The 22,988-nt window shown below is 47.4% G+C and overlaps 1 protein-coding gene across 2 annotated transcripts in view; it reads left to right on the top strand.

The window, feature by feature from the left end:
- ADCK1 (aarF domain containing kinase 1) overlaps positions 1-19,752 on the top strand; it is an 81,865-nt gene extending 62,113 nt beyond the window's left edge. Inside the window, exons 6-10 of one of the 2 annotated variants that reach the window (XM_010285759.1) lie at positions 1,438-1,554; positions 12,833-12,982; positions 13,233-13,430; positions 17,150-17,343; positions 18,758-19,752. In XM_010285759.1, coding sequence (XP_010284061.1) covers positions 1,438-1,554; positions 12,833-12,982; positions 13,233-13,430; positions 17,150-17,343; positions 18,758-18,929 — 831 coding nt within the window. In that variant the 3' untranslated portion in view covers positions 18,930-19,752. The remainder of the gene's footprint in view (positions 1-1,437; positions 1,555-12,832; positions 12,983-13,232; positions 13,431-17,149; positions 17,344-18,757) is intronic. The other variant, XM_010285760.1, reaches the window with a different exon arrangement.
- Positions 19,753-22,988: the final 3,236 nt, after the last annotated feature.

The following is a 22,988-nucleotide window of genomic DNA, read 5'->3' as shown; positions in this document are numbered from 1 at the left end:
TGAGTAATTGAATCCCTCTTGCCCATAGTGGATCCCTGGCATCAAAGTCTGTGCAAGGTTAACATGCACAGTATGGCAGGAGTGTTGAACGGTGGGACTGAGGGACATTGGAATTGCTCAGCAAAGGAGTCTGATCTAAAGTGGCACACACATGGTAAGGTAGAAGTGGGTGACATTGGGAAAATGGTCTCTCTAGGATCAGAACAGTGGGAGGGGCAGACAGTTTGTGAGGGACTGAGACACTGTCAGTAGTTGCAAGCAGAGTAGTAAACAAATGCTGCTTGTTCAGGAGTTATGATGAGCTACAGTAGCCCGGCTGGTGCCCCCAGCTTTGGATACACTAGACGAACAACACCTCATACCTCTTCCTGTACTGCCCCAAGGTGCTGGACCCTTGCAGTGTGCGAGCCCTGAGTCCATGGCCAAGTCAGGCGAGTGAGAAGATGGGGCTGCACAGCTGGCGCTCTTTACAGGATCCAAAATGTGTATCTCTGTACTGGGGCACAGTACTGGGAATGGGTGGAGCTCCCTTATATCTTTGGTAAAGTGTACCTGTATGGCCTCACCCATGTGGAAAGGCAAATCTGGACAACTTGGGAGACTGGTCAGCACAGTGACGTGAGGAATATCCAAAGGGAACTTCAGCAAAAGGACTCATGACAGCATGGAAAGAATTTGGCTGGAGAAAGAGGCTGTGAAAGGGGAGCCAGCCTGAGCAATGCCTGTGTCACTGCCTCCCTGGGTGACACCAGGCTTCTTACTGGTGCCTCACTCAGCTTCATCTACTGCAGATTGAATGAAAAATGCTTTGACATTTTACACTTGTTACTGTGTCACGTTGGTAGTAAGATAGTTACGGGTCTCCCAGGGTTTCTGTGACAAGCCCCTTATTTGTGACACTTGATTTTTCTCCCAGTCCAATTGCAGATGGCCTAAGGGTTTGTCAGCTCAAAGGCGTTTGTTTTCCGAGGGGCACTGCGGAGATAACAATTTATGATGATGGCTTATCATTTTTAGAGCTGCATAAGTGGGCCCTGTGCGTAGCAAATGAGGTGCAGTTCCTGTCTAAAGGAGCTGAGTGGCTGATTCAGAACCTTGCAATAGGCAGTAGTTAAACAGCCCACCTAGAGGAGCTACGGAGCAGGTAAGAAAGCTCCCAGACGTCAGTGGGAGTGGGAGGTGGTCAAAAATCTGTAGAGCGTGGCCAGAAATGTTGCCCGAGGACAGATCCTGCTGCCATTGAATTGGTGTGTTGTCCTTGCACACATTGCTGCTGTCCTGGGGAAGAAGTTGGTAGATGGATTTATCTCCCTTGTGCTCAGGAAAAAAACAAGTCCTCACTTCAATCTCTTCCATTTTTACTCCTTTCCTGGGCTGTGTGTGATATATTCTCCTTGCTTTCCCAGCCTGTTGTTTGACCATCTGTTCCTGTTTCAGGTCCCCAGGATCTACTGGGAGCTCTCAACAAGGCGTGTCCTTCTCATGGAGTTTATGGAAGGGGGACAGGTGAATGACCGGGCCTACATGGAGAGGAATGGCATCAACGTCAACGAGGTAGTTTCTCAGCCATCTGTGAGTTGGGTGTGCTGGGCAATGCAAAACTGATGTTGATATCAACTGAGGTTGATGCAAAACAGAAGCTGACAGGACAGGAGGGGGCAGAAAAGCATGGAGCACATACAGATGTGAACAGCACAATCGATCTGAGAGATCTCAGTTCTTGTGCTTCTGGGAAAAGTACACAACCCCTTTTGGGGAACACTCTCCGGTAGACTGCACAGCTAGAGATCTTCAAGGAGACAGATAGTGAAAGGTGACCATGCTCTTATGTTACATACACCCATGGTTTGTTCCAAGATGGCAGTTCCTGTTACCCTAAAGGAACAACTTCAGCATCTGATTATTTTTGTCTCTCTTTTTTCCTTCTCTTTCTTCTGTGTTAACTTTCTCCTTGAACAATGCATGGGATGTAGCGCTTATATGCCAACAGCTATCATCTTGTGCAGGAGATATAGGTCTTATATGATCACAGTTATTAGAGTGCTGGAGCCTCCGCCGTGGTGCTTTGCATAATATTCTGACATGGGTTGTTTTCTTCTGCTTTACAAAATTTTTCTTTTGGATGCAACAGTTTGCTTCTTTGCTTTCTGGTCCTATAGACTGTGTAGTTTTGCAGTCCTTCATTAAACAGCTGCCAGATTTCATCCCTACAGAGAGGCTACATTTCCCTGATGAGTGAAATAGTTTGCATGGGTGGCATGAAGTCAGGAGAGCACTTTGGATTCTCTGCGGCTGGGAGATTCTTGAGGAAAAGAAGGTTCCCAGAAGGGCTTCCCAGAAGGGCTGAGAAGATGCCAGTGGAAAGGGTTTTGAGCCACTGGACAGTGTGTCAAGCCACCTCTCCCAGTCAGTGAGTGCTGACCGAAGCACTGCTGCTTGCCTTTCCCTTTGTGCTCTTATCAACGAGCCTCAAAGCTGCAGTTGGTTGACTGGTTATCAAAGAGCTACGGCATAAAATCAATTGTACTTAATCTGTCCATCCACGTACCTCTGAAATCTGAACGCTTCCTCTCTCTCTGCTGTTCCTCCTCTCTGCTCCCTTTCTATCTATGGCAAAATTCATGTGGCGTCAGTTAGAGACATGCCAAAGACCTCTCAAGGCAGGGGAAATGTGAGTTTGGTATGCCTCACAAGGAAAGAACATTAAGTGTATATTCTCAGATGCCTCCCTAAGTCAGCATGCAGGTCTTTCTTTGCCTAAATAGCTCAGCCAAATTACAGGTGGAGGACTGAGTAACTTGCCCATTTCTCTTCACCTCTTCCTCTGCTCTAGTGCGCTGCAGAAGTCGATATTTTCTAGTAACCTCTGCAGGCAGAAAGGCAGGCACCTTTTCATGTGTTTCTCCACTGACATACGGGAAAGGAAGGTCTAAGGTTAAAGCAGATTTTGAGAGTGTCTTTCCATTGTAATTGTGACAAACAAGCCAAGGCCAACAGGTAATAGTGAACGATGCTCTCTTCCCTGCAAGCTGTCTGGTCTATTTTCATTCAAGGGACTTCTTAAATGAATACAACCTCACCTGTAGGTAGTGCAGTCTCTCTCCTTTCACATCTCCATCAGGAAGAATTTGGAGCATTTGGGTCACTGGTTTTCTTCCTCTCTCTCATCAGGGTATCACAGAGGTCATTGTCAGCTGGTCAGAGGTAGACACAATTCCTTCTCTGTGTCTATTTTGTGCTGATGATCTTTCTTTGTATTTACCAAGGTAAGTGCCTCAAGGAGGCATCTGGTCTGCAGAGACCACCATAGTGTGACTCTTGAGATCATGATAGTTCATGGACTTTGCTATCAAGAGAGATTTTAAAAGCCTCATCCGTGGCACAACACACAGTCAGCTCCATTCACCTGGACAAGTCAACTGGTCAAAAGCAAGAGAGTCATTTCGTTAGGTGAGTTTATCCTATCCTTTTCTTCTGCTGTAAAGGCAGAGGTCAAGTCTAGCCCACAGCGCTCAGGTACCAATAGTGAATATTCCTCAAGTTTTGAAATAGTCAGTCAGAAAGGCTTGTTTTGATGCATTAGCAGGGGGACTCTTGAGCAATATGTACACTCAGATTTTGAGCTGCGCTTCCTCACAGTTCTTGGACAGCAGATCCATTCTGAGATTGAGGTAGCTAGCACAGTGTAGCTCCCTGGGACTTTGGTTGCTTCTTTGAATTTTCTCAAACTGCTTGAGACAGCAAAGTTGTCTGGAGAAGCCCACGGAAAAACATTCTTTGCAATCTTCCATAGCTTTCTCCAGCCAGTCAGGATGGAAAACTGAATGACATAAGCCTTTCAGTGGGACATTTTTCTGCCAATATGTGCCAAAATAAAGTAGAGAAGCAGCTAAGTTCACTTTTTCTAACTTGCAGAGGCTTTTGCTTGTGATAGAAGAGATTTAGGGTGAAAATTCAGCTCATTTTTTTGTTTATCCATGCCTTTGGGAAGGTTGTTTTGTGATGTCTTGGCACAATAGGTTCCATGTAGCAATGAAACCACATATTTTGCTGATTCTGAGCTGGTCTCTAAACAATAGCTAAGATGTAATTTTAAAAAAGTTATCAACAGACTTCTACTACTGCAAAGTATAAGCCTCAGAGATTTCTGGCAATCTGTCAGGTGTAGGATGTTACTGAGCTCAGTGGTAGGACTGAGTTTCTGCAAACTCTCTCAGTGCCTGTGCTGGGCTGTTTTTTCTTCCTTTTCTCTCCCCACTCCCTGAAATTAATGATTAGCTTTTACTGATTGCCAATAAGCCAGCAGTATAAAGGAGGGAATACCGAGCCTGTCAGAATCATGGGATGGGGAATGAGGTCTCTTATTATGGCCACAGTAAGATGAGGTAGGAGCAGTGCACACCCCAGACATCTCCTCTGGCAAGGTGCAGCAGATGGGGACAAATAGGACCAAGGTCCATTATCTTGGGCTATTGATTCCCTGGGTAAAGATGCCCTGGCATGGCATGGTGGTGAAGTGAGCAAAAGGCAGCAGACACTGAAAGGAGCATAAGAAGGGAGTGGCCATGCAGGTTTCAAAACTATGACGTGGCTTATAATATGCAGCAGTTCTGGCTTTCAAGACATGCATTAGCTCCCTATAAATCACCTCTATCTATCTACCTACCTACCAACCCCTCTATCATCTTACTCCATTTTGTTTTACTGGGCGGAGGAAGAGGGGTCTTCACTAAGCAGAATTTCTCTTGTGTGACAATGCAGCCTTGAAAAGCAAACTGAGCCTCTCTCCTCTAAATGGAAAGGATCCCTGAGGTGAAAGCTCCCTTCAAACCAGGTTACTGACATTTACTTAATACCGTCTGTAGCAGGATTATCATTAAAGCTGCCCAAAAGCACATTAATCTCTCGGGATCCATCCAAGCGCTGGGTTGTAATGGCATTTAATCAGAGAAGGCTTTGATTTCTAAAGACAAGTGCAAACACTGAAATATCTGCCTGTGGAACAGTTACTTATTCATGTGCAAGTGTAGCTGAGGATGAGCATGCAGCTAGGATATTGACAGTGGGAGGGAAGCCTGGAGAGGGGAGTTATCAAGAAATGAACTGACATGAGTTTTGAGGGAAGACCAGGCCATGGCAGGGTTAAGAAGGGGGCATCTCACAACTGGGTTGTTCCTGGTTCAAGACACAAGAGCAGACTTGGTAGGGAAGATACATTTGGAAGAGGTGGGTAGAGCGGAGAAGGGAGGGAAAACAGACTGAGGGGCTCTCGAGATGTTTGTAGCGTACTGTATGCAGGAGGGAAGGAAGGACAGCAAGGCTACTTAAAGCATGGACTTTTAAAGAAGATCCCAAATGGCGCAAATGCTTCTTTTTTGCACCCATTCTGATTTTACCGGATTCATTTAGAGAGACCCTGTCTGTATACAAATCTTAACATTATCTCTGAACTGCTGTTGGGTCTTCCTTGTCCCTCCTTGTGGATGCTCTGCCTGTCTCCACAGAGGCTGCTGGATCAGCAGGCTGTGGGAGTTGTAGAGCTTAACAGATGCAGTCATGGCATGTGCTGTATTGCCTCCAGCTAACCAGCCAGCTCAGGTAGCCAAGTGTAGAGTCCCCCATGATTGCGCTGGCTTGGACCTGAGTCAGGGAAAGGAAATGATGCCATGTACTTCAGCTCACTAAGAGCCTGGTCATGAGCCATGGATGATTCAGAAGTCAGGGAAGTGTTTTGTCCAGCTGAGAAGTGAAAGCAAACAGCTAAGGTACTTAAGATGAGCTACTGTGCGTGATTATTGCCATCTGTCACCCCATCCTACTGTGGCTTTTTGCTTTCTTCTGTTACTAAATGGGTTCTGCACTGGAACGGTATCTCTTAACTCGATAAAGAGCCCAGCTACCTTCTCATGGTTGACAGCTTTGCAACTTGAAATATGCTTTCAGTGTGTGATTTACCCTTCTGCCTTGTAGCGGCTAAAATTTAAGTGGTATTTCCCAGGGTGGGATCCCTTTTGTCAGCGCAAGTGTGGAAACCTCTCAAGTCTCAAGTATTTGTGCTTATAACACTCAAGTGTTAGATGAAATGGAGCATGGAGAAGAGCACTGTTTCTGGGGAAAACAGCTATTCTTGCTCTTTGCACCTGCTGATTTAGTCTGGGGAGAGGTTTCCTTGCAGATTCTCCTACATTTCCTATTGCCTGAAGCTTAATGAAAATTCACAAGGCACTGGTAAGCAACGATAGTGACCTCCAGCATTTCCAGCTTCTGAACTGCGCAAAGACACCAGGTAAAAGAGTTGTTACACATGAACCAGTTTCTTACTGAAAATCAGTCTCAATCATCAGTGTTGATCAATTGCTTAAGCCTCAGCAAGGTGCTTTACATTAAATCCAAGGAAATATGACTACATTTAAAGTGAGGGAATAATGATCCCCATGGCCACTTTGGATCTGACAGACATGCAAGAAACAATTAAATAAACAGTGACTGGTCTTTTCTACCTGTGTCCTTCTAAGAATCTGTAGAAACTTACCAAGTTAGTCCCTCGATTCCCTGGGCGCATGAGTCAGAATATTTCTCCCCACCTAAATGACATGGAAGATGAGGCATTGAACAGGAAAATAATTTCCTCAGTCCTCAACAGAGAGTACAGGGCATGCTAAAAGTACACTCCAGGAGTCCTAAAAACTATTCCTGTGTCTTAATGACATTGTGTGTGTCGAGACATCACCTTACTGTGATGCTAGATCAGTGCACAGTGATAGTACTGCATTACAGACCAGTGTGAAATCGGATCTCGTGTGTGTGACCATCCTAATCTGCTATGGACAAGAGCCATTTCAGACCAGAGACACAGAACCCCAAATTGTGGCTATTCTCCATCTGCACCCTTTGCTAATTTGACACCAGTTTAATTGGGCAGGATTGCCCTAGCAGGATTAAGCAAACCCTTAGATGATGGTTGTAATAACAACAACGAAAGAAAGCAAAAACCCAATACACTCTTCAATCCAATTAACCTTCGATTAAGGTTCCAAAATCAATGCTATTATTTTGGCCTGAGGAGGTAATATTGAGCCCTGAGAAATGAGCTGCACAACGACCTTTACTTTTAATGAGATCAATAGAAGTTAGTGTCGCCATCTCTTAAAATAATTGGCAAATATTACAGGCAAATTAAGGCCAGAGACTAGTATCTGCTCCTGATCTAAAGAGACAGTCACAGATGGAGATGGGACAGGAAGGGATGATGCCCTATCAGGTAGTTTCATCTGTGACTTATCGGGGGTAGGCAGTGAGATCAGCTCTACAGGACCATGTCATAGAATTTTTTTCTTTGTCTTTCTTCTTCATGTCAGTTGGAGCCATAGAGCCAGGAGCACTCCAGCTCACTCACAAGGCCAGGAAAGTTATCAGTGACTTTCCCTAGGTAAACCAGGCTGATTTGTTACATTGCAGCTACCCATGAACATGATATATGCGCTGTAGGAATATTCACAGGCTCAAGTTTGCACGCATTCTTTCCTTTCTGAGAGGTTTCTTGCTAACTGCTGCGTATTGGTGTTTGTAAAGATACTCATTTGTGATGGACTTTCCAACGTTCTGTTATTGTCAGGTTGCTCTGTCCGCTGCATGTGCTGATTTGTTAAGAGGAGAGTTGCATACAGGGGCTGGTGTGTGCCTGGGACTTTGTTGCTATGGGGCTGTATGCAAGGGAATATAATGCGGGTTCATCAAAAGTAGGTCGTAGTGGATCATGTGAGGGTAACAGGTTGTCTAGGCTTTCAAAATTGATAGCAGCAACAGTTTGCAGCTGTGTATGTATACAAGAAGAAATATATGACTGCTGCTACCTATATTACAGCTTGGGATCCTCTGAATTAGATGACAGAAATGCAGCAGGTGTGCTTGGTGAAATACTTGGTGCACTGGGTATGAGTTGGTTAACTAGAAAAGGTGGGAATTAGTAGGGAAATTGCAAAGTAGGTAGGTAAGAAACTGATAGTGGCAATGGTGGAGAGAAATTACCATAATGGAGTTTTGTGAGGTTTGCTTTTCAAACTGATCTTATTTAATAAATTCAGTGATGACCTCGACACAAACAGAACTGTGTGAAGGAGGTGGTTGATGACACCAAGTTGGGAGGTTCTGTCATTGTAGAGGAGGACCAGAATGGCAATAGCACTTGGTGGCCTTGAGGACTGTAGTGATAGAAAGGGATAAAAATGAGCAATACCAAGTGAAAAGCCATATGCTTAAAAACTAATAAGATTTTCTTAATGTGCTGGGAGTTTATCAGAGGGAAGTGACATGTTAGAATTAACTTTGGGATATTAGTCAATCGCAGGGCAAGTGAGTGCGATTGCGACTGTGTAAAAGGCAGGTTGACTCCTCAGACACAGCAGATAAAGGAGCATCCTGTAGAAGTGGGGCAGTATTTATGCTGTATTTATGCTGATAATTATCTTACTGGTGAACACAATGGAGTAGTAAATACTGGAGAGGGAAGGAACTAGTTAAACTCTAGGGTTATGTTAGCTACGGAAATTATTTAAACTGGACATCATTAAAAATTAGGCTGGGTTTTAGGGAATTATTTAAACTGGACATCATTAAATTTAATCTGGGATTTAGGGGAAAGGATCTGACCACCTAAAGAGTGAATTTTTGGAACAGCCTCTGAAGTCATGCTTTCTGTCTTACTTATTTCCACTGAACTTGACCGGTTTATAGAGAGGCTGTGTGATATTGTACAATAACAATCCTTAATGTCTGCACTGCATTCTTATTTTCTTCTGTATTGGCTTGTAATTCATGTAGGATAATTTGTGACATGTAGCATCCTTGCCATATTGAGTATATAAAATTAACTTATGTGCTTAGTTTGGTGAAGAGTTACTCCAAGTCTGTCTGTTATACATGTTCTCTGTCACTCCATTATTTTTGCCCAGGCTGCTGACTCTCCATTTCATCACCTGCAATCTGCTTATTCCTCAGCTCCAGTTTTTTAAAAATTAAAACCTTGGGCTGAAAATGTGTGGTTTGCCTGACCACAGCGTCATGGTCATGTCACGTAATGTGGCAATGGCAGGTTGCTATTTACATTGACTGGTGAGGCCACAGGCTCATTTGGTGACTGTAGTCATCATGTTCTGCTGCAGCACAGACAGACAAAATTAACTTTTAGGCAATAACACACCTTCTGGCAATAGGCAAGGACATACCTCTGGTCAGAGCCGGAGTCTGGTGTTATCCTGACTTATCAAGCTCAGCTCTGCTTGCTTGCATAGATTTTTTTCTTATGTGTTATGCCTAAATTATGCCGTTCTCGATTACACCCCTTTCTGCTTAGTTGTATTTCTTGTAGCACACCCAGTGCTACAAGTGCTTCTGCTTCCTTGCTATTCAAACCTTCTAGCATCGGTAGGCTGCCCCTCCTCTGCCATTCCTTAGCCAACTTCGGAATCTTCAGCTCTTTTAATCTTTTTCCCAAGTAAATTTCTCCTGCATCCTGCTAATTTATTTGCTTTTTCTGAACTCACTCTGTGTAGTCTGCATCTCTCTGTTAATGAGGTGTCTGGAAGTGAATGCAGGATTCCAAAGGTGATTATTATTTTTTTATTATGTGCAGTAGAACAATGCTGGGGGACCCTGGTAATGATAAGGACCTCGTTGTGTTGGCTGATAAACAGGGAAAGGACTGATGACATCGCTGTGTCATGAAAAAAAGCCTGTGTGTTTACTTTGGTCTTTGCTTCTGTAAATCACTGCAACCTTTTGTCTAATTTGTGATGCACCTTCACTCCTGGTTCTTACATAGCCTAAACGCATGCTGAATTCCTCCCTTCTTCTGAGTAGAGGTTTTCACAAGTTTGTTTTCTTGTTTCACCTAACTGCATTCTTCCAAAGGAAATTCTGTGTATGTTATTTATCCAGTGGCCTTCTCAATAAGGGTGGAATAAAGGCCTATAGTGACGGGGCACGGTACTGAAGAATTAACGTATATAAAGGTTTTGTGTTTTTTCCTAAGCTTTTTCTCTAGAAACATAAACTCCTTTTGTCTGAATTATAATGATAGGTCAGTATTCACACATTACACTCTAAGCCCTAGAAATACAACCTTCCTTTTTTGTTTAGAATTTGACAGTATTGGTGCCCTCTGTCTTAATTTAATTTTTATCCTATTTTAGAGGTATGTCAACAGACAAAAATATGGAAAAATACTTCAGTGTGTAGCACAGCTCCGTCTCTTACCACTGGGTAATTTTTTTTTTCCAAAAGTAAAGACTGTTTATATGCTTATATCATAAATCTGTGTAACATATCTTCTGAATGCTAACTAAATTGTACAGAGTGTGTTCCTCTTTTTTAAAGAAGTCATAAAGTCTAGTTTCAATGAATTAACTACTGCAGGTACTCAAGGTTGCATGCTGGGGAAGAGGTAAATTGCAGGGAAGGGAGAGAGAATGGGGATCTTGCAGTGAAGATTGTCTTGTACCTGTGACCCAGCCTGTGGGTCTGAACAGGGCTATGGTCCCTCTGTTTTCATGGTAAGATGGGAAGAAGAATTCCAAGCTTCTTTTGTGTCACATCGTGGGCTGCAAAATACTATGACCACAGATCTGTTTAGTAACCTGTCTGCCGATGGTGACTCAGGATGGGAGACCTCCTGCACCTGGAGCCTACAGCCGTTCAATAAGATGCTGTTATGAGGGTGGCGTGGGTAACTCGGTGAGAGGTTTTTTTTGTAGGATCCCAGGATATCTGAGATTGGAAGGGACCTCAGGAGGTCTGCTATCAAACCTCCTGCTAAGGCAAGGTCAGCTATGAGGTCAGGCCAGCTTACTCAGAGTGTTATCCAGTCAGGTCTCTAAAACCTCCAAGGATGGAGATTGCACAACCTCTCTGGGCAACTTATTCCACTGCTTGACTTTCCCAACCTATGCCATTACCACAACACAGAAGGAGAATCTGCTCTCTTTGAAGCAGCCCATACTCCAGTGCCCCAACTTAACAGCTTTCCAGGCTTTAGTCATGACCAACCAACAGGTTTGCAGAACTGCCAGCCCTTGTCTGGACTTGTGTTTAATAGGTATGAGGCATCAAGTTGTGCCACAGGTTGTCCCCAAGTCCTCATCTTCAATAATTCTACGCTCTTGCAGGTCCCTGGAAGGCAAACAGCTGAGGAAGAGAGGGCAAAATGTGGTTTGCCCAGTGTGTGCACAGGTGTCATGGTTGATACTATGATCAGTCTTGATGTCCAAGTTCATTCCTCCTGGTGTGCTCATCCCTGGGAGGCTGTGTGAATGAGTGACTGGCTTAAAACAGATGATCTGGCATGTCCTTGGACTGTCAGCAAGTGCTACTCAGCTCTTCTAGGAGGTCACAGCACCTGGTACTTTGGTCCTATCCAGTTTTAGAGCTTCTTCATCTAGGAGACATATAAGAGTCACTTCATTGCTCCAGTGAATGATCTCTGCTGATGATTCAGAAGGGAAATGTCATTCCCCTCAGTCAGTACTTAAAATAACACCTGCGTGGCATTAGGGGAGCTGCACTAGAGGAGACTGCAGGGCTGTGCTACACCACCTGTGTGGGTGATTCGGCATTGGGACAGCATTCTCTGTGATTCAGCAGTGGCTCCACGTCCCACTTGAGGGACGGAGGGTTGTCCCACCCGGTCCTACAGCTGTCCCTGTTGGTGTGCTGTGTGAAGGGTTCCCGGTCTTTCTCCTCATTTGTAGTTACTTGGACACTATTCATAACGAATGCTCTTCTCAGGGGTGGACGCATTTCAGAGGTGCATGAAGCAAGTCCTTCCCTGGCTGTTTGGTTTTCTGCAGGTCAAGCTGTTGTTAGTATCCCTATTACCTCTTCTACCATCTCTGTTTATGGGGACAGCTGCCTGTTTGCTGCTGACTAGACATTGTGTGTCTGGGGACATGCTTGGAATCATTTATAACGATTGTCTTTTAATTGCTTGTTCAGCACTCCACTGTGGAGCACTGTGCCGCTCTCTGATGGCAGGGAGGGCTGGCGGTGGGATGTCAGGGCGAGGCTGCTGTGTTAGTACATGGCGAGGAATTGATTGGCCCTGGGGATGTTTGCTTGCTCCTAGGAGGTTTTTAACTTTAATAACATCTCTTGGTGATAAGGAGCAGCAGCATGGAGGGACACAGCAGTGACAGGATGATTTAAACAGCCTTTCTGTGCTGCTTCATCTTCACAGACATCGCAAATCAGATTAGCATGGGTCTGAGGAAAGGAAGGGGGAAAGTGGGGGACAGTGTGATGGAGGGAGGGGAGAGGGAACCCATGTTCCTTCTGGTAAGCAGATGGACAGGCTGAATCTCCTCCTACGCCTTCTCTGCTGGGTCCTGCTGCCATCCATGGATGGAAACACCTGAGTTTTCCTCCAAGCTGTCTCTCACCCACCCCAGCAGCTCTTTCTATGCCTTCCCTGTGAATTCCTGTCTGCCCCTATCTGCTGTCTCACTTTCCTCCTCATTACCAGAAAGCCCATTCCTACCCACAGGTATTTTCTCTTTTTTAGGCCAGGCAAGTGTCCTTAAATAAACACTGACTCCACAAACACCTTCATGGTGGTACCTGCATGGATCCTTCCCTGAATGCCCTGGGTCACCCCACAGTAGCTACCAGCAGCCACCCTGTGCATTTGCCAGTGTGCGGAGCTGCAAGAGCTCTGCGCGGGGACTGCAGCACGTACCAGACCCTCGCTCCCCACAGGGTTGTCAAGCAGGGGCTGCTTCCCCTCCCCGGCAGGCACCCTGCTGTGTGTGGCAGTGTGTGACCATCTCCTGTCTCCTCACAGATCTCTCGCAACCTGGGGAAGCTCTACAGCGAAATGATCTTTGTGAATGGCTTTGTGCACTGTGACCCGCACCCAGGCAACGTGCTAGTGAAGAAGTGCCCAGCCTCTGGCAAGGCCCACATTATCCTCCTGGACCATGGGCTCTACCAGGTACGTAGCTATGGGGGGCTTCCAGAGCCTTGTGAGGCTGCCTGCAGGTGTCACGCTGAATGAGCACACACAGCTGCAGCCTTGCCCCCCTAAGCCTACATAAATACATTTTTCCTATTACTCCTGTAACCCTCCAAGGATATTTCCTGGCTATGAAATAGGGGATAGCACACAGCTATGGGGTACAAAGCTTCCCTCTCCCAGCTCGCTGTGCTCCATGGACTTCTGGGGGCCATGTCTCCCTCTCCAGGTGCTGAGCGACTCATTCCGCATGGACTACTGCCGTCTTTGGCAGGCCCTCATCAAGGCCGATATGAAGAGGGTGCAGAAGTACAGCCGTCGACTCGGGGCAGGGGATTTGTACCCTCTCTTTGCCTGCATGCTGACTGCCAGATCCTGGGAGTCTGTCAACAGGGGCATTGACCGGTCGCCAGTCTCAGCCAGCGAGGTAGGTCCTGTGTACCCTTCCCAATCATGTGCCCTTCCTTCTCCTCGGGTACCTTTCTTTGTCATAACCACTTGCACCACTGATATCGCAGTGATGCTGGGCAACCTCTGGCAGCTCTGTAGCAAATTCTGCATTGATAGCTGAGCTAGAAAAAGCCAGGACTCCTTCTGCAATGTGTTTTATAGTGGCTGAACTCAATTTCCTAGTTTCACTTGTCATAGGCTGCTTAAATTTGGTATAATATTTTAATAGCTAAGTGTTCACCAGTTCTGGCAGGGGAAACATTTGTAGATCAGCCTTTTCTGAAAAAAGTGTTGAGTGCAGGTGTGCAGGGAACCATCAAGGAGGATAGGCTAAGGTAGAGGAGACATAAAGGCTTAGTGGGAAGACATGAGAAGGATAATGCATTATCAGTATTCATGTAAATGACTATCAGCACTGATACAAACTCCTAAAAACCCTTGGAAATTACCTCCCAATCAGAAACCCTATTAACTTGGAGTCAAGGTTGCTTAACTGCAGATCCTGTCAACTCAATCACTACAAATCTTGGAAATTGCCACTTACATTCTCCACCCTTTCCTATCCACACATCCTTCTCACACCTCCTCACACTCCTGATACACACACACTGCCTTAAGAATAGTAGCAGCCCCTGCCAACTGTGCTGTTTTTAGAGATGAGCATATAGTGATGTGATTTCAACCAATGTACTAGTGTCTGTAGGCAGAAACATGTATCCTATGGTTTGTTTTTGTTTGCACACATTTATAGGAGCGAGGATGGAATTCATTTAAGTAGCATTGTAATATTGTCCTATGAAATTGTCTTCTGGAAGTTCCTTCAGATTGGTGCTTCATTTTGATTGATGTGGCAGAACTTGCTGCACTGGCTTGCCATTATCTGTAGCAATGAGTAGGTCAGATAGATACCTTGGGTAATGGACCCCCCCACCCAGTAATTTGATTGCTTCCTACCTGAGTTAACTTTCTGCATATCAGAAATAATACAGTGACTGTTTAGCAGATCTGTGCTTGATCTGGTGAGTTCTGGAGCTGGTAGCTCCAGGAAAAAAATCAGAGGCACCAAAGCGAATTGACACAGAGCTGGCTCCAATACTGCAAGGCCAGTGCTGAATCTGAGCCAATAAGCAATGTTTATCCTAAACTGGCTTATGAAAGTTATGCCAGAGGTGTAACTGCAGCCTCATGGTGCCTTGTGTGGGCTAATGAACTTTGTCATTGAGTTGAATTGCATGTATGGAGCCAGCTCTGTTGTCTTTGCCTACATGACACAATTGATGCTGAAACTGGAATATCTTGCAGAAGATAATGGGGAGCTGAGCAGATTTGCTGTGGCATTAGGAAATGAGCTGCTGCTTGCCCTTAGTTTAGATGTGAATTTGAAAGATTTTATCAGCACCAAGAGCCGAGTGCTGTGTAGGCAGGTACCATCAGCACAGAGCTCCAGCGAATGTGCTTGAGGATGTATGGACACGAGAGTAGCCTGTGAGACGAGGAAGCAACCCTCCTGAAACAAGTCTTACCTGTAGTGCTGTGTCCAGTCTGGGGCACTGCATCTCAAGAAAGGTTTGATGAAACTAGAGTGAGTACAGTAAGAAGTTACAAGGACTAGTGGTCAAGTAAGATGCAACCCATAAGGTAAGTCTGAGCAAGTTAGGGCAGAAAAAGTTTAGAAAAGCACGGGTCGAGAAGAGTTGTAGTAGTGATTTTCCAATCTGTTAAAGGCTGCTGCAAACACGACAAGAACTAATGGGTTTAAATTCAGCTAGGGAGATTGGGGTTAAACATGAGAACAGCCAGATCTAACAGCAAGGCCAGTGAAGCACTGGTGCAGATGGTCTGGGGAGGCTTTGAGTCACATCACTGGAGAGTTTTAGGAACAGGCTAGGCAAGTGCGTAAGGACTGCCATAGGTGTAGTTGTTCCTGCCTTAAGCCAAGGCCAGGCAGCTGACTGCTCAGGGTGGCTGCTAGCCTCATCTCATCTGATTTTATGATTGTGTTTTGCTGCATCCTGCAGCAGCCTCAACGACTGCAGCCAAGGGGCTTTTCTCAGGTCCTGTGGCATAGCTCATTTCTTCCTCTGCACACAGACTTCACCCTTGACAGAAAATGACAGTTCTGATGACAGATCATGTGGTTTTTTTGTGATGTGGACAAGCAGCTGGAGCTAAAAATAAAAAGAAAAGAAATAGAAAAAGAAACCTATGTGTGGAAAATAAAGTAGGCTCTGCAGTGATGCTGGCTAGGATAAGGGGTGTCGGATAATCAGGGAGGAATTTTCTGCCAACAAATAATGGAACAAAACATTTAAGATTTAGGAAAGCTAAGCAACTTCTTGCTGAAGCTTTGTGTATTTGGTCAGTGATGGAGGAAGGAGGACACAAAGATTTATTTGTCAGCAGCAAAGAAACCATGGTGGTGTGTGAGCTGTGTTACAGCTCTGACCATCACGACCTGCACACTCGATCTGTGCAGGTCTGTTCCTTTATAATAAGTCTGAAGTTCACAAAGAGTGAGTGTGAGATCCCATACTGTGAAATACAGGCCATCCATCCCTCATTCCAGAAGAGGGAAGGTTTTAGGGCTGTCCTTTCCCACAAAGGAGCCTCCTTCCTGTAAGAAGTCATTTACTGCCCTCTGCACGTGTCCTGCTGGATTCTGGAGATTTCACATGTTCCAGGGACTTCTATTTGGATTTGCTGATCCATGTCATGGCCTCCGTAGGAAGAGGTAGGGACACAGTATGCCTATGGGGTCAGCGCCACACTACACTGTGCTACATTTACTGGGACAGTGGGGGAACTCTCAGATCTAAAAAGAGGCAGGAGAGTCTTGGCTGTCTTGCATGCTATGGTGGTTCATGTTTGGAGGGAAGCCCATCTTAAGTGGCTCAGGCTGTAGCCCATTGTTTATCACTGGGATCTTACCATGGGCAGTGTACTTGTTGGAAGCTGGGGATCGAGGAACATGAAGGATCACCCTGAGCAGCCTATCTTGGTCTTCTACTCTTTCCTTAAGCATCTGCTACTGGCTGCTGCCAGACAGGATACAGGTCTAGATAGACCCTTCTGACAGGTGACAGTATTTGATATTTTGGGTTAGCATGATGCTTAACTGCATAATGCTTTCTCACCTCTGCTGATTTCTGTTGAGGACAGAGGACTAAACTAGGCCTTGGAAACAGCTTCATCAGTATAGCCTAAAGTCATCCGTTGCATGGGACAGCAAAACAAGAAGCAGCCTGGTTGTCATTGCAGCATGCCTTCACCTTCCTGAGCAGTGCTGTGCTACCTGCAGTTCTGCCAGCTTTGGGGATGGTGAGGTGAGACTTAGAAGGCGGCAAGGGCAGTAATGAGACGTGGTTGCTGTGGGCTGCCTGGGGCCAAGAACTGAGCAGCAAGTGCCCTGTTCTTCTGAGAGGCTGTTAATCCTGCCAGTGAGGGGACAGGGCCTTACCTCACTGAGAGGAAGGTGGGCTATGCCAAGAGTCATCTGTGACTGTGCTGTGAGTGCTTGGGACAGCCAGGTGTCTGCAGGAAAGCAGACCAAAGAGCTCTTTAACTTCTGGCCTAGAGTCATGGTCTGGAAAAATACCGTCTCCTCCTGCCAAATCTCAGCGGCATCTGGATCTGCATTTCCCCATGCACTTTCAGCTTCTCTCTCCTTTCTCCCTGACATGACCCGGCTGGCCGCAGGACGTGGAGATCCGGTCCAACGCTGCTGCTTACCTACCTCAGATCACCCAGCTCCTCAACAATGTCCCCCGCCAGATGCTGCTGCTGCTGAAGACCAATGACTTGTTAAGGGGGATTGAGTCAGCCCTGCACACGCGGGCCAGTGCCAGCTCCTTCCTCAACATGTCTCGCTGCTGTATCAGAGCTGTTTCCACGTGAGTCTCTTCTCCAGGCACCAGAGGCCAGATATGGAGCAGCATGGGTTGTCTTTTTGTGGGAGTCAGGAGCTGGGGGTGGATCCCAGGGCCAGCAGGCCAGCCAGGGTGCAGTCCCACAGCAGCTGAACAAGGTGAGCAGGACAGACCCTGAGATGGTGGTGGTCAGGTCCAATCAAAAGTCTGTATCATAATGCAACATCATGTTAACAGGGCAGGTCCAAGGTCAAACCAGAAAGTCAATCTGTAGATCAGGTCTACTGGTTGTCATGCAGGTCCATGGTGACAAAACAGGGCTGAGGTCAAGTCAAGAGGTCAGCACGTGAGTTGAGGTCCAGGTCAAGGGGCTTCACAGCAGGACATCAGCTGGGGACCATTACTTCTCCAGGAGTAGTAGCTCAGGCAGGGACTGAAGGTGCAGACCTGAGATTAACTAGGGCTCCTGGGCTTATGAGCAGAGGGTTGGGGGAGGTCCCAGGGTAGTCAGGGCCATTAAGGCTTATTAGAGCCCCACACTCAGGGTCCTGACAAGGCCTAACTTGACCTCTTGACCTCTTACTCTTAGCTGTGGACCTCTCCCCATCATTAGCACATCTGCTGTGGTCCTACCCCTGCTCAGTTACACGTCTCAGCCTCTGTGCTGTTACAATGCCCATCAGCCTCTCCAGAGGACAGGTCTGTCACCCTGGGGCTGGGGACAGGGATGGCGTTGGAGGCCGTAAGGTAAAGGTTTAGGGTTTGGCCCTTCCAAAGGAGGGGAAGTGGCTTCCTACCCATTATAGGCATCACCACTGGGAAGTATTTGTGGGTAGGAAAGATCTGCAAGTTCACTGCTGCCAGTTTCTGCAGCCTGATTGAGGGGCTAGGGCTTGACTGTAAAGATCAGGCTGATGTTTAAAGCCAGGAACAGGAGTCATGCAAGTGATTTCCATCTGTGAATCTTATGAGTCAATGCAATTCTTTCTCAGATTCCTCCTCCTTGCAGAAGAAATAATAGTTATTTCTCTGGCTGATGAGGGACCCACAAAGCCCAGTTAACCTTTGCTTCTAAAGAAAGGTGGAGAATTATTTTTCCTGGAATCAGTTTATCAGGATTGCTGGACTCTTATGAGTGTGCTACCAGAAGGGCTATAGGGGTGTGCACCTGTGCCTGTTAGCTGCAGTGAAGCTGGGCATAGAAGCAGAGGATGCCATGGCCCAGGGTCACTATGCACAGTGGGGAGAGAATCGGGCTCACAAGGGAGCAGGCTGCCTCTCCCGCTACTCCCAGGGGTCCCCACTGGTGGTGATTCTCCAGATGTGGGATGTTCCCCTCCCCTGGGCAGAGTCAGTTGTACTGAAGATGTAGGACAGGCCTGGCTATCCTGCCGGGCTGCATCCTGCTGGATCTAATTGGCTGTTTCTCTCATTCTAGGTACCAGAGGAGCAAGAGTCACTCGCTTTACAGGAGGGCCCAGATCTCCCTCACAGAAGCCCTGAGTCTGTGGCAGATCAACTTGTATGAACTCTTCCTGTGGCTGAAGGGGTCCCGGCTGGGGAACTGGGTCATTGCTCTCCTGAGCCGGATGCACCATTCCACGTACTGACATGAACTGGTGGGAGAGGCCCGGGTGCTCCCGTCCCTTCTGCTCTCCATGGCACATTTGCCTTTCTGACTGTTTCTGTCTATTCTGTGGGCTATTTTTGGGTCTTGTTCCACATTACACGCTGCAATGTCCTTGCCTTTTACAGCATTAGCTTTCTCTGTGGCGCTGAGAGGTGGAGTCAGTACCAGAGCGCTGCCGTTTCATGGTTTAGGAAAAGGAGGTGCAGGATACCGTGTGTCAGGAAAGACAGGGTACTTTCTTTCCCCATCTGAGCAAGGGAAATTCCACTCAGATTCCAGTGGAACTGCACTGGAAGCAAAAGCCTCTCCTTGGCTCTTTCTTAAACAATCTTAGAGAATTTAAGAGAATCCAAACCCTGCCTAGAGTTCCCCAAAATATTTCTCAGACCCTCAGAGAGAGGTGGTAAGTCCCTTTAAAATCCAATAGGGTTTATATTAGTTTTTGCAATCTCCTTAGTCTGATTTCTGTTCAGGTGTGCAGAGAGTTTCTCAGAGGAGTGAGACCTTGTGGAGAGCTGGCACTAGGGCTTCCTATCCCAGCACTGGGGAAAGGGGACCCTGATGGTGAGATTGGTGGACTGGCCTTCCGAGGTTCATCTCCAGTCCTGTCAGCAAGTGCCTCTGTGTTTTTGGACTTTTCTTGGCCTGTTTCCTTGCAGGTGAAATGGGGGAAGGGGACAGTGGTCCTGCCTTTTTTCTGAAATTCAGGGAAAGCAGGAGGAATGACAACTCAGGGCTGTGAAAACTGCTGGTAATGTATGTGTAATGCCACACAGCAAAATAAAAGTGTTGTATCAAAGACATTTGGAGGAGAGATACTTGGCTGTGCACTCAGGGTAACGTTTGGGCCTCTAACCTCAGTCCTGTTTCCATTTCTCCACTGAGTGAGTAATGCCAGGCGGTGCTACTAACTCCTTGCAAGCCAAATGGAATGGCCTCTTGGTCTTTCCTCTTCCCAAGAAGTTTGTTCCACATCTGGATCCTCTGGTGCTGCATCAGATGTGTGTTGCAATGGGATGGAATGGGATGGAGGAGCTCCTGTGGGAACATGCTGCAGTACATCTGTGAGACATCACCATGCCTGTACTGTGCACTGAGCATTTTGCCTCGTCACTGCCTGTGACATTTCACTGCTCCTGCCTCAGAAAAAAACCTGCCACTTGCTCGGTGGTGCAAGTGACAGCTCTGATGGCTCTGACTCTGCAGCTATGGGATGGCTACCAGGAAGTCTCACCCAGAGGCCTCCATTATGTGAGACGTATTTGGGATCCTGGGAGATGTCCCTGCTGCTTGTGAGGATTGCTTGTAGCCAGGAAGGGTGGATGGAGGTGACTGCTCAGATCATTTAATCTTTCTCATAAACTGTCTTGGTGAAAGGGGACATGAAGGACAGGATGGGAACATCCCTCTACTGCCAGCAAGCTTGCTAAGCTGAGTGTTGCTATTCAGGCAGCAGGCTGTGCCTGAGAGCAAGCCACAAGAAGACCATGCACTCTCCCTGTTTGCATGCAGTTCCCCAGCTTGCACGGGTACAAGACCCCACCTTGCAGTGAGTCCATTTGCATGGGAAGGGAAGCAGTGGGGAGAGTGTGGGTGAGTGTGTGTGTCAGTCCCTGAGGAAGCGATTCTCTTGCTGGCTGTGTGGGAGAGGGAAGGGATGTGATCTAGAAAAGGTACCTGACCGCAGGTGTGCTGGGGCACGATGAGTTAGTGACGGCGGATGTGTGGTTTATGTCAGCGCCTGTGTACATGCGCAGGAGAGTAGGCAGAGCTGGCTGGCTCAGGACTGTCAAGAAGTGATGTGTGATTGGCAGAGTTGTGGATGGGGAATTACTGAACGTGGGTTTTTGGGTTTTTGGTCTCCTATGCCGTCAATAGCCTGACCCTGGCATTAGCTCTCTGAGCCCTTCCTACTATGGGGGCAGCAGCAGAAGTGATGTGCTCTCCCACCTCTGCTAAGAGCAAAAACAGAAACTCTGGTAAGATTGAATGTGGTCACAAAGCTTGTCCCCAACCTGTGCAATGACAGGTCAGAGATTCCCCTCACTTCTGGGTTGTGTGATAGCGTCAGGGAATGGAGTGGTGGTAATTGCAGTGACGAGACACCTCAGTTGACAAGGAGTCATAGGGGCCCTGGAGTATTGGTCCTGCAGCCTGTACGTGAGTAATCTTTGCTTATGTGAGCAGTCTGGCTGAATCAGTGCCTTGCTTAGGCACTTACAGCTTGTAGGCTGGCCAGTATGTGTGGGCCTGTCTTGCTCTCCTCAAAAGCAGAGCTCTGCTCAGAAAATAGGCCTGATGCACCCGGTAAAGTCCAGGAGACTCTCTGGCAATGGCCACCAACTGCACTTCCTCATCTTGTAGCTGCCCCTGCAAATGCCTTTGCCTAGCCATGTCTGGATATACCTACCAAAGCCCTGTCTGGGTCTTACTAACATCTGTGCATGAAAGCTCATGCCACAGTGAGACCTTGGCTGTATCCCTCATTTCCAGGGGATCCTGTGTTGTGGAGAGGCTCCCTGCAGCTGGAATTTGCATTGACTACCGAGTCCCCAGCCCACCCTCAGCCACAGCTGGTTCTTTAACCCCTCCAAAATCCCACCACACGACTGCTAGCCCTGCTGCCTGAGGAAGGTTCTGGCTCTAAAAGTGGTAAGGAACCAGGCAGCCCCTTAGACTGTCGTTTTTGGCAGCATGCAGCAGGCAGAGAGAGGGGTGTATTTGGAAGAGCTTTGTCTATTGTCATTAGTCTCTGCCGGGAGGCTGCATGCTTCGGTGCTAGCAGTGGGACTCCTCCGTCGGTTGTGTTCAGCTCTTGCCCTTCCCACAGTCAATCAATGAGGGCTTGCCTGAGGAAAGAGCAAGCAAACACCCAGAGTTTGACCCTTTAACATTCCTGCCTTGTCTTTGTGCTGAAAGCTCTCAAAGGTGAATGTGTTAAAAGGGTTTTGAAAAGACACTTTCTCATCCCAATTTGCGGTTGTCAAACATGGGTAACCTGGATCAGCTCTGTGCACTTGGCCTCTCCTTCCAACCTCCATTTATTGGTGTTTTCACCACCAGCAAACACAGCCTCTGCTGCTCTGCTTGCAGGCGGCACACGGGCTGCTCTCTGCCCGGCTTCAGCTGCGAGTGACCTGAAGTCTGGTGCAGGCACTAAATGCTGGCTCTAAACAGGAGGCTCCTGAGCCCACCGACTCTTTCTCAGGACTATAAGAGCTGGGGCCAAGAGTGCAAAACCGATGGGCACCTTTCAGCTTCTGTAATATGAAATACTACATTGTAGCCTCGTAGCATCTTCCGTCCTAAAGGCTCTCACTGCTTTTGGAAGTGTTGGGGAGCCAGCAGCCATTTCATCTAGTACTTAAATGTGCCATCATTAGGTTGGCTGGAGGTGGAAAATGGGACAGTCAGGGTAAATGTCATTGCCACGCAAAACTGCAAGAATTTAGGGTATGAACATGCTTTTTGATATCCAGCTGAAGAAAAAGCCAGAGAGAGCATTAGTCCAGGCTAAACACCGCAGCCTTTACCTAGCTCATCCAGTGAACTTTAATGATGACAAGTGGGTGGCATATAGATTTGCAGATCAGGGCTGCATGGTGCCCTCTGCCATCTCGCAGGGGCGTATGAGCCTCGTGCAGTCACAGCGTAGAAGCTTTCCAAATGAGTCGCTCCCCGCTTCCCATAGCAAATGAACCGTGGCCGCCACGCAGCCCGGCCAGCACCGAAGTCATTCGCCTCACAAACGGCTCCCCCCGGCTCACCGGGGCTCCCTTCCAATGCACCCCTTGGCAGGGCTCTCCCCCCCGCCCCCCAACCCGCACTGCGTATTTCTGTGCCCCCGCTCCAGCCTTCCCGCCTGTACCCTGAGTCCGAAGGGGTGCGGGCAGGCTGCCGGGTCCCGCAGTGTGCGAGGAGCCATCAGACAGGGCGGGCCGTGCCAGGACACCCGGCATTCGGGTGGGAACAGAGAGAGTGATGGCTGGAGGGGAGCAGCCCCCAGGGCAGCCAGTGCCCTCCCCCTTCATCCCCTGAC

This window comes from Phaethon lepturus, unplaced genomic scaffold (assembly GCF_000687285.1).
Source record: "Phaethon lepturus isolate BGI_N335 unplaced genomic scaffold, ASM68728v1 scaffold3744, whole genome shotgun sequence".
Classification (NCBI taxonomy): domain Eukaryota; kingdom Metazoa; phylum Chordata; class Aves; order Phaethontiformes; family Phaethontidae; genus Phaethon; species Phaethon lepturus.
This window is presented reverse-complemented; position numbering and strand designations above follow the sequence as displayed.